The following is a 10,154-nucleotide window of genomic DNA, read 5'->3' as shown; positions in this document are numbered from 1 at the left end:
CTAATTTACCTCTTGCACCACAGCCATAACATTATCTTTGGTCATTAAAATTATGGTCGCTTTATTTTTCTGTATTACTACTTTCTTTTCCTACCTCCTTATAAATATTTGACTTACTTGAGAAGATATGCCCAATATTAGTATTTTGAGATCTATTAAATCTATCCCTATCTGGTTATTTCTTTAATAACCAAGCAATTTACTAACATGTAAGTTAGATATTTTGATTCTTTAATAACAGTAACTATATGATCAGATTTATTTAAGAGATTTCTTCAAAATTTTCTTAATATTTTTTTGATTAGAAATTAGTTTCTCATATCTTCTTATGTGATTCCTCACATCCTACTCCCCCGACACAAACCATAATTGTTAGAGTTTCCATCCTTGTGGAATTAGGATTCTTTATCCTTCGAGAACATTAGCTTTAAGAATTCTAAAATATTTATCAATCCTAATAATATCTATATGATGAAGAGATAATACTTTTTTGTTAGGGGTATTCAAATAAGTTCAAACCGAGCTATTAAGGGTTTAACTAAATCAAATCATTTTTCTGGTTTGGTTTGGTTTGATTAAAATAAGGTAATTCAAATCGAAACTAATTCATAGCTAACTAATCAAATTGATTCAAAACTGATTAATCCTATTTGATTAACTAGTTTATAATTTTAAGTAATTTTTTTATAAAAAAATTAAATAAATCGATTTAATTCAATTGAATCAAATAATCTTGATCTAATTGATGACATGATAAAATTTATGAAATTAAGCCATGTCATTTATAAAAGTAGATTTTTGGATCAATTTGATTAATTAATTTGAACCAATTATGAGCTTAAGACAGTGAACTCAATCGGATTGTTATCTTTTAAATAAAAATTGGTTCAGGCCGAACCGATTAACTAACCAACAAAAGATATCTTAAACTAGAACTATTTATAGTCTTCAAGATCAAACCATGGATGAATTCAATTCAATTCAATTTTTTTTAATTCTATTTGAATATCTCTAACTTTTGTTTTATGTTTTTATCATCTTTGTCACTACTCCTTGATTCTCTAATCACCTTATCTTTAGATTCTAATATTATTTATTAAAAATTAAAATAAAAAATGATAAAAAAATGAAGCACAAGTGAAAGAGTCAGAATAATTTAAGACATAAAAAATTTCATTAAAATTACAACCCTCAACTTATTTTCTTCTCTCTCTCTCTCTCATCCACAAGGATACCACATCCTTTTTAACAGTCTATACTCATTTAAATCATTAATAATATCTTAACCGACTCCATAAGCTAAATATGAATTCACCAAGTAAATCATCTTAAATCAATGAGATATAAATTCTTGAAATCCAATATCAACAATTCATATTATTTATTATGTTAATAATCTTATCGAGAATATATAAACTCAAAATATAAATTCTTTGTTTTTTTTTTATCTTTAGAATAAACCAAGAAATTACTTTCTCAGTGTTGAGAGAACCCAGAATCTCATGATTGATATAAAGCAGCAGCTTTTTATCCTTGGATTCCTATTCTTTACCATCCTGTGTGATGTGCATTTCCCTTCCTGCACAGGATTGCATCATAGGCATCATTTTGCTGTCAGCCTTTTGCAGTTTTGACTGCTGACCAACACCTTCAGGCGAGAGGTCACAGAGTGCATTCGGAAGAACGAATTTAAGGTTAAATAAAGAGTTTGAATATTGATTTATGATGATGTATATAGAAGAACTATTTAAAAACTAATTTGATATATATTTTTTTAATATCTAAAAGATTATTGATCTTTATCAAAGAATGAAGATTTAAAATGAAATCAAATATATTTCAAATTATTTTAAGGATAATGATATAATATAATATAATATAATATAATATATAACAAGTGTGAGGACAGAAAGAGCACTTGCCATCCTTCCATTAGTTGGAATACAGAAAGGCAAAATTCCACTCCCACCATAAAACAAAAGGCAAAAGAACCACACTCCTCAGGCAACCAAGTCTCTCCGGCCGGACAAGCTTAGGGAGGGAACAAGATGTTCCTCAACAAGCTCCATATTTCCAGCCTCCTCCTCGTCTTGACCATCCTCTGCCCTCGTACCACCGGGCAATTACCCAAAGCTGCCTCCTTTATCTACGCCGGTTGCTCCCCATCCAAGTATGATCCCAACTCCCCCTTCCAGAACAACCTCACCCCCGTCCTCACGTCCATCGTGTCCGGCGCCTCGCAGGCCTCCTACAGCAGCTACAAGTCCGGTGACGACTCCAGCGGCGCGGCTGCCTACGGCCTCTACCAGTGCCGGAACGACCTGAACGCCGGCGACTGCTCCGCCTGCGTTCAGAGCGCGGTCGGCCAGCTCAACCTGGTCTGCGCCGCCTCCTTCGCGGCCTCGCTGCAGCTGGACGGCTGCTTCGTTCGGTACAGCAACGAGGACTTCCTGGGGAAGCCGGACACGACCATGGTGTACCGCAAGTGCAGCACGAGCACGAGTAACGACGGGGAGTTCTTTCGGCGGCGGGACGACGTGCTGGCCGACCTCCAGACCGGGGTGAGCTTCCGGGTGAGCAGCTCCGGCACCGTGCAAGGGTACGTGCAGTGCCTGGGCGATCTGAGCGCCGCCGACTGCTCGGCGTGCCTGGCGCAGGCGGTGGGGCAGCTGAAGAACGCGTGCGGGTCGGCACTCGCGGCGGACGTCTACTTGGCTCAGTGCTTCGCCAGATACTGGGCTTCCGGCCATTACTTGCCGTCCTCTGCAGGTCTACAGCTGATCCTTCTTCTATTTACATGCAGCCGTGCTCTGTTTCGTCTGTTCTAATTCTTTTTTAACTCTCTATGCTTTCTGGGTGGATAGATATCTCAGAGGATGACATTGGAAGGACTGTGGCAATTATTGTGGGCATACTGGCAGGACTGGCTCTCATCGTAGTCTTTCTTTCTTTTCTCAGGAAAACATGCAAGTTCTCTGTCTCTCTCTTACTTCCCTTCCCCTGCTACTGTGCACCTTTTGATCCTTGAGTTCTCGCGCTAAAGGAATATGTTCTTCCTACACGCAGGTTAGCCACCATCCGGTTCTCGCAAGTGGCAGCGTGCCAATATTCTCGATGCCGAGTCCTTTTTTAGCACTCATCTCGGACACGCAAGAAAACAGAGAGGGAGGGAGAGAGAGAGAGAGAGAGAGAGAGAGCTTCTGTTTCCAGTACTATCATCAGGCTTGTTAGCTAACACAAACAAACATGTCCCTGTTTTACTCATGACCTGTAAAACATTTTTATCTTTGCTACCAAAGGAATAGCGGAACAGGAATTCTTGATTGGTGTTTTCTTTCTTAATGTTCCATCACTTCACGAGGCCAATTTCTCGATTATTTTCAACAAGACTTGATGTGAAGATTAAAGTTGTCTTTTGGAGAGATTTTAAGGGTTTTTATCTTATATAGAGTTGATAAGATTGCATAGTTCTATCTTACAAAACTGAATCATATTATATAATATGATAAGATAAGATAATTTTATGGTAGTTCGAGGTGTCATCCTGTAGCTTGTAATGATATCGAGATGTACAAAGACATCTGCGATTCCACTTGATGAATTGATTAAGTTTAATTGTTTGGATTAGTATAGTAATGGTACATACAAGAATATTATTATAGCTTCTATGTAAGTACCAACTGGGAAATTAGTTGTTTTTTCTTTTTGTTTTTGTAGATCATTTTTAATAAGATATATAGACAAATTGATAAGATGAATATCTTAGTTTCCACGTTCACTTTATGGAAAAATGGCAAGTCAAAGAGAGAAAAAGAAAAAAAAGAATTTTTTTAAGATAAAAAAAAATTATCTGATAATAAGAACTCTGTGAGCTTATATATTTAGATCTTTCTCACGGTGTGAGGTGAGTCTGATTTAGAATTCTCAAGATATAAATGTTATGGATAAATAGTTAGAGAGCATAGTGGATACCTATATTATAACTTTTGGATGTTTTGAACTCTAAAGACTACAAATAATTGTTATGACAAAATAGTATTACATTTGTTTTATGTTACATTTTGTTACTCGTAGGCTTCCACCACATGTTTTATGTTGATGTAGAGTATTGCCGCTCGACATCTACGTCGGCGTCAACATAGATACAAAGCAATGAAAAAGTCGTTCGGTGAGATGTGATGCCGGAACTGACATGGCAACATGAGGGAGTGACAAGAGCTCTAACGACCTCAGATTTGGGTCGAGGTTGGGATCTGCCTAACGGGTCAACGACACCATTCGCCTCCATGAGGAGCACGTCATCGACCTCATCGTTGCCTGCCTCGTGCCGCTCGACATTTGTGTAGGCATTGATGTTGTTAGGAACAAGTCGGCACTAAGAGGGGGAGGGGTGAATTAGTGTAGCGGATAAAATTACATCGATTCGAAAATCTTCGTATGATAAAAATCGATTTCAGAAAAGATGTTAACTTGAAACACGTTTGTAAGAGTGTGCAACTAAAGTAATTAGGAAGTATGACAGTTTGCAATAAATGTAAATATCAAAGCATAAATGCAAACCAGATTTTACAGTGGTTCGATCGTCGTGACCTACACCCACTCCCCTGATTCCTCTTCCATCGAGGCCATCAGCATCTACTAACGATCTTCCTTCAATGGGTGAAAATCAACTACCCTTACAACTTGATTCTCCTTTTGACAGGTTCAGGAGGAGAGAACCTTTACAACTCCTTTTTATAAAGTTTCCCTCATACTCTCCCTTAGAATGATCTCTAAACTTTAGGAGGAGAGACTCTACACTTTACAAGGGTTTTCAACTTTAGAAACATAGAGTTTTTGTTTACTTTTCTTTTTATTCCATGCCAGAATAGCTAAGATATTTATATACCCCAAATGGCTTCAAAACTTGGAGCCAAAATTCAAAACTCTGAGATTTCGATATACGGGCGGTATCACTACCTGCACTAGGCGGTACCACCACCCAATCTAGCGGTACTATTGCCTGGGTGTCTGGATGGTACCACCACCCAGACTGACGGTACCACCACCTGATAGTCTCAGAGAATGAGTCTAGGCAGTACCACCACCTATCATAGTCTCAGAATCTATACCACGACGGTTCCACCTGTTGGGTCACTATTTAGACCTTTTCACTTAGCCCAACACAACCCAAACTTGGGGTCAATTGACTTTTAATTGAGTTGATCTAATTATATTCTAAATCGACTCAATTAGACTCTAAACTAACTTAATCTAGATATAATCGATTACAAGCCAATCTTGTAATGGATAAATAGTTAGAGATTATAGTGGATACCTATATTAGAACTTTTGGATGTTTGAACTCTAAAGACTACAAATAATTGTTATGACAAAATAGTATTACATTTGTTTTATGTTACATTTTGTTACTCATAGGCTTCCACCACATGTTTTATGTTCTTATCATCATTAGTAGTCGTCGAATGACGAAATGATCACTTGACATATGTATCAAAGTCGATGTAGATGTAGAGTAGTGCTACTCAACATCTACGTCGGCTTTAACATAGATGCAAAGCAATGAAAGAGTCGTTCGGCGAGATGTGATGCCGAAACTAACATGGCAGTGTGGGGGAGTGACAGGAGCTCTGATGACCCCAGATTTGGGTCGAGGTTGGGATTTGCCCAACAGGTCAATGACATCACCTGCCTCCATGAGGAGCGCGTCATCAACCTCATCATCACCCGCCTCATGCCGCTCTACATTTGTGTTAGCATTGATGCTGTTAGGAACAAGTCGGCACTAAGGGGGGGGGGGGGGGGGGGGTGAATTAGTGTAGCGGATAAAATTATGTCGGTTCGAAAATCTTCGTATGATAAAAACTAATTTCAGAAAAGATGTTAACTTGAAACACGTTCGTAAGAGTGTGCAACTAAAGTAATTAAGAAGTATGATAGTTTGCAATAAATGCAAATCGGATTTTATAGTGGTTCGGTCGTCGTAACCTACATTCACTCCCCTGATTCCTCTTCCGTTGAGGCCATCGGCATCTACTAACGATTTTCCTTCAATAGGCGAAGATCAACTACTCTTACAACTTAATTCTCCTTTTACAGGTTCAGGAGAGAACATTTACAACCCCTTTCTACAAAGTTTCCCTCATACTCTCCCTTAGAATGATCTCTAAACTTTAGGAGGAGGGACTCTACACTTTATAAGGGTTTTCAACTTTAGAAACATAGAGTTTTTGTTTACTTTTCTTTTTATTCCATGCAAGAATAGCTAAGGTATTTATATACCCCAAATGGCTTCAAAACTTGGAGCCAAAATTCAAATCCCCGAGATTTCAATGTATGGGCGGTACCATTGTCTGCATTGGGCGGTACCACCACCCAATCTTGCGGTACTATTGCTTGGGAGATTGTGTCTGGATGGTACCACCACCTAGACTAGCGGTACCACTGCTTGACAGTCTCAGAGACTGAGTCTAGGCGGTACTACCGCCTAACACAGTCTCGGAGACTATGCCACAACGGTTCCACATGCTGGGTCATTGTTTAGGCCTTTTCACTTGGCCCAACACAGCCTAAACTTGGGCCCAATTGGCCCTTAATTGAGTTAGTCTAATTATATTCTAAACCGACTCATTTAGACTCTAAACTAACTTAATCTAGACATAATCTATTACAAGCGAATTATATGTTGTCCGGTATGTCATTGGTTCCTCCGGTGCTTCGTCAGATCCTTCGGCGTTTCTTCCTCTCCTTTGGCGTATTGTTCAATCAGCATATTGTCTTCTCGCAACATTAATCTCTTTGGCGCAATGTCCGATCTTCTTGGCCCGATGCCTAAATTCACCGGACCGAAGCCTTCTGTCGACACGTCGATCGATCCTCCAGCCTGACGTCCAATCTTCTAACATGTTTGCTCCGACCCAATATCTGATTCCTCCTGCTTTAATCGATTTGCCTCTTCTGATCGAAGCTAGTCCTGCATCACTTAAATGCACATTAGATAAATACTATCAATTGGTTTCATCATCAAAATTCGAGATTCAACAATCTCCCCCTTTTTGATTATAACAACCAATTGATGATGGAGTTAATCTTAACTCCCCCTATCAATATGCCATATTGATAGAACCTTGAATTCAAGTCAAAGCAATTATGATTTACATCATATGCAATACATCATATACATAATCATAATAAAATCATGAGTATTGCATTCATCATATGCATGATCATTATTATATGTATCATCATGGTATCATCATATGCATCATCATTATTATAAGTATCATCGTGATATCAAAATATCAAAGTATATTATATTCTACCACGCATGATTCAACTCATCATCACATCTTCTCCCCCTTTCTCATCAATAAAAAGGAGAAATGTATCTAGCAAGTTTTTGATATATAATTTCAAGTTTTTGAAACATCATATATTATCGCATAATTTCATCATTGGATATATCATTATGCAAGCTAGCAAGTTTTTTATAAAATTTTTACATCTCTTGATATATGCAAGACAGCATGTTTTTGCATCTACTTGAAACGTGCAAGCTAGCATTTTTGTGTTTCTAGTAATTCTTTTCTCCGTGTAATTTACAAGATAGCATTTTTACGTTTCTAGCAATTCTTTCTCCATGTAATTTACAAGCTAGCAAATTTAGTAAGTTTTACATAATTTTGGAACATGCAAGCTAGCAAATTTTACACATATAAAAGTTGATAAATTTTTTGTATCTTTTGAGATGAGCAAGCTTTTTGCTTCTCTTTATGATGTGCAAACTAGTAACTTTTCCTTTTTCTTGAAGTATGCAAGCTTGCTAGCAAGCTAACAAACTCTTATTAAATGTGTAAGATAGCATATTTTTCTCTTTTGAGAAGTGTAATTTTTTACTTACTTTGCAAAGTGCAATCTAGTAAAATTTTATATCATTTTACAACATACAGACTAGCAATTTTGCGAGTGTTACTTCTCTTTGAAGTACGAAGGTTAGCAAGTTTTTGAAAAAGAATACAATATAGCAAGCTAGCAAGATTTGCTCCCCCTATGTCATTGTCAAATAGAAGGGAAGAATATAATATTATAATTCTTTTCCCTTTTAGCAAATAATAAAAAGAGATATGGGAGTTCAAAAACAAGGTCTTAATTCATAGAAATATCTCATGTTAAGAAATCAAGAGAAGGTTTATAATTCGATTGGAAAAATCTTATTTAGATTCAAATCATCAAATCATTAAAATCATAAGAGATTCAAAATGACATTAAGAGATTCTCCCCTTTGTCATCATAAATAAGAAAGAAAAAGAGGGGAATAATACATAACAAAACTCAAGTCATAAATTATCAAGATGTCAAGTAGAATATCATGGGTTACTAGAGTAAGTTTCTTTTTTGGTGAATAGAAAAAAGAATCATAGGAGAACAAGATCTCAATTCATGCATATAAAATATTCAATCATCAAAACTTTCAAGTTGTAATCATAAGAATAATCATGATTCCTTTAGATAATTTTTCTCTTTAGACGATAAGATCATACGAGAACAAAATGAATCATATAAAATATATCTTATGTCGTAAACATGAATAAATCAAGTATTTAGTTAAATATGAAAATAAATTATCAAATCCAAAATGATCATCAAAATCACTGTGCAAGAGATTCATTAAAAGTAACATAAATAGATTCATTAATATTGTTTTGAAAAATCGATAAAGTAGAGAAAAAAAAATTTTCAAGGAGAAGGCTTTCCTCTTTTTAGTGTTTCAATTCATATGATTGATTTCATATAAGCATGCTCAATTTTTTATGCAAATAAAAACATGCATCGACGTTTAAAACCGAAAAAAAACTTTCCTTACAATAAGTTCAATAAGCCATACATTACAAAGATCAACATGCATAATTTCAAAATATGAAATCATTAAGCTTGATTTTAAACCTCTTAACATTTTCATTAAAATATCAAGTATGATTTCATTGAACATAAGGCATCTTCAATCAAAATTGAAAAGCAATACAGAAATCAACATGATACACTAGATTAATCATGTTAGATGTATAAGCATTAGATTTATATCTAACATTTTGTTATATTTTCATAAAATATGCAATTGTCATTATCATTTTCAAAACTATTAGCATGATCCCAATTATTAACAATTTACTTATAATTTTTCTAAACTAATTTTAAAATAACTCATGAAATATATCAAGTAATTTCAAAATAAACCGAAGGGGTTTTGGTTACCTCGTCATCGAAAGTCGTTAAGGCATAGTTTGTCACATCGCCTTTGTTGATTTGTTCTTCATCTTCGGATGAACTCAATTCGTTCTAAGCCGTCTTGATGCTCTCTTCTTCTTTGACAACTTCTTTTTAAGTCCATTTTTATTCTTTAATTCTTGTTTAATAAACTTTTTAAATTTTATAGTGAGAAGTTTGAGTTTAGCATCACTCGAGATTTCGCTCGAGTGGTCTTCATTTGTTCTAAGTGTCAAATCCTTCCTGTTCTTTGGAAAGTTGTTCTCATGTTCATCAAGTTCATCATGTACCTTGTATGTCATTTCACAGGTCATTAATGACCCGATAAGTTCTTCAAGAGGAAAATAGTTCAAGTTTTTTTATTCTTGAATAATCATTACTTTCAAATCTCAATTTTTAGAAAGTGATCGTAAAACTTTATTCACAAGTTCAAGATTCAAAAAACTTTTACCAAGAGCTTTTAGACTATTGACGACATCCATAAAATGGGTATACATGTCTCCAATAGTTTCACTTGGTTCCATATGAAATAATTCAAAATCAAGCATTAAAATATTTATTTTAGAGTCTTTAACTCTACTAGTGCCTTCGTATGTGATTTCGAGTGTGTGCCAAATGTCAAAAGCCATTTTGCAAGTAGAAACCCGATTGAATTTATTTTTATCGAATGCGTAAAATAGAGCATTCATAGCTCTAGCATTTAAAGAAAAAATTTTCTTCTCCAAATCATTCCATTCAATCATTGGAGTAGAAGACTTTTGAAATATGTTTTCAATGATATTCCATAAGTTTAAATTTATAGAAAGCAAGAAAACTCTCATTCGAGTTTTCTAATAAATATAGTCCATCCTATTGAACATACGAGGACAAATGATACAAAAACCTTTTTA

The 10,154-nt window shown here is 35.5% G+C and overlaps 1 protein-coding gene across 1 annotated transcript; it reads left to right on the top strand.

The window, feature by feature from the left end:
* Positions 1-1,930: 1,930 nt before the first annotated feature.
* LOC135628262 (plasmodesmata-located protein 8-like) lies at positions 1,931-3,323 on the top strand. The gene is made up of 3 exons (XM_065134861.1): positions 1,931-2,769; positions 2,865-2,966; positions 3,067-3,323. The coding sequence occupies exons 1-3, from the start codon at positions 2,049-2,051 to the stop codon at positions 3,069-3,071; spliced, it is 828 nt and encodes a 275-aa protein (XP_064990933.1). The 5' UTR covers positions 1,931-2,048; the 3' UTR covers positions 3,072-3,323.
* The last annotated feature ends 6,831 nt before the right edge of the window (positions 3,324-10,154 follow it).

Source organism: Musa acuminata, chromosome BXJ3-1, assembly GCF_036884655.1.
Source record: "Musa acuminata AAA Group cultivar baxijiao chromosome BXJ3-1, Cavendish_Baxijiao_AAA, whole genome shotgun sequence".
Taxonomy (NCBI): Eukaryota; Viridiplantae; Streptophyta; class Magnoliopsida; order Zingiberales; family Musaceae; genus Musa; species Musa acuminata.
The sequence above is the reverse complement of the archived record's forward strand: the minus strand, read 5'-3'. Positions and strand labels throughout refer to the sequence as shown.

Bases quoted from the DNA above. Each gene is read 5' to 3' on its own strand.
- LOC135628262 (XM_065134861.1), top strand. From the start codon at position 2,049: ATGTTCCTCAACAAGCTCCATATTTCCAGCCTCCTCCTCGTCTTGACC. The intron at 2,770-2,864 runs GTCTACAGCTGA...CTGGGTGGATAG, and splicing joins TTACTTGCCGTCCTCTGCAG to ATATCTCAGAGGATGACATT.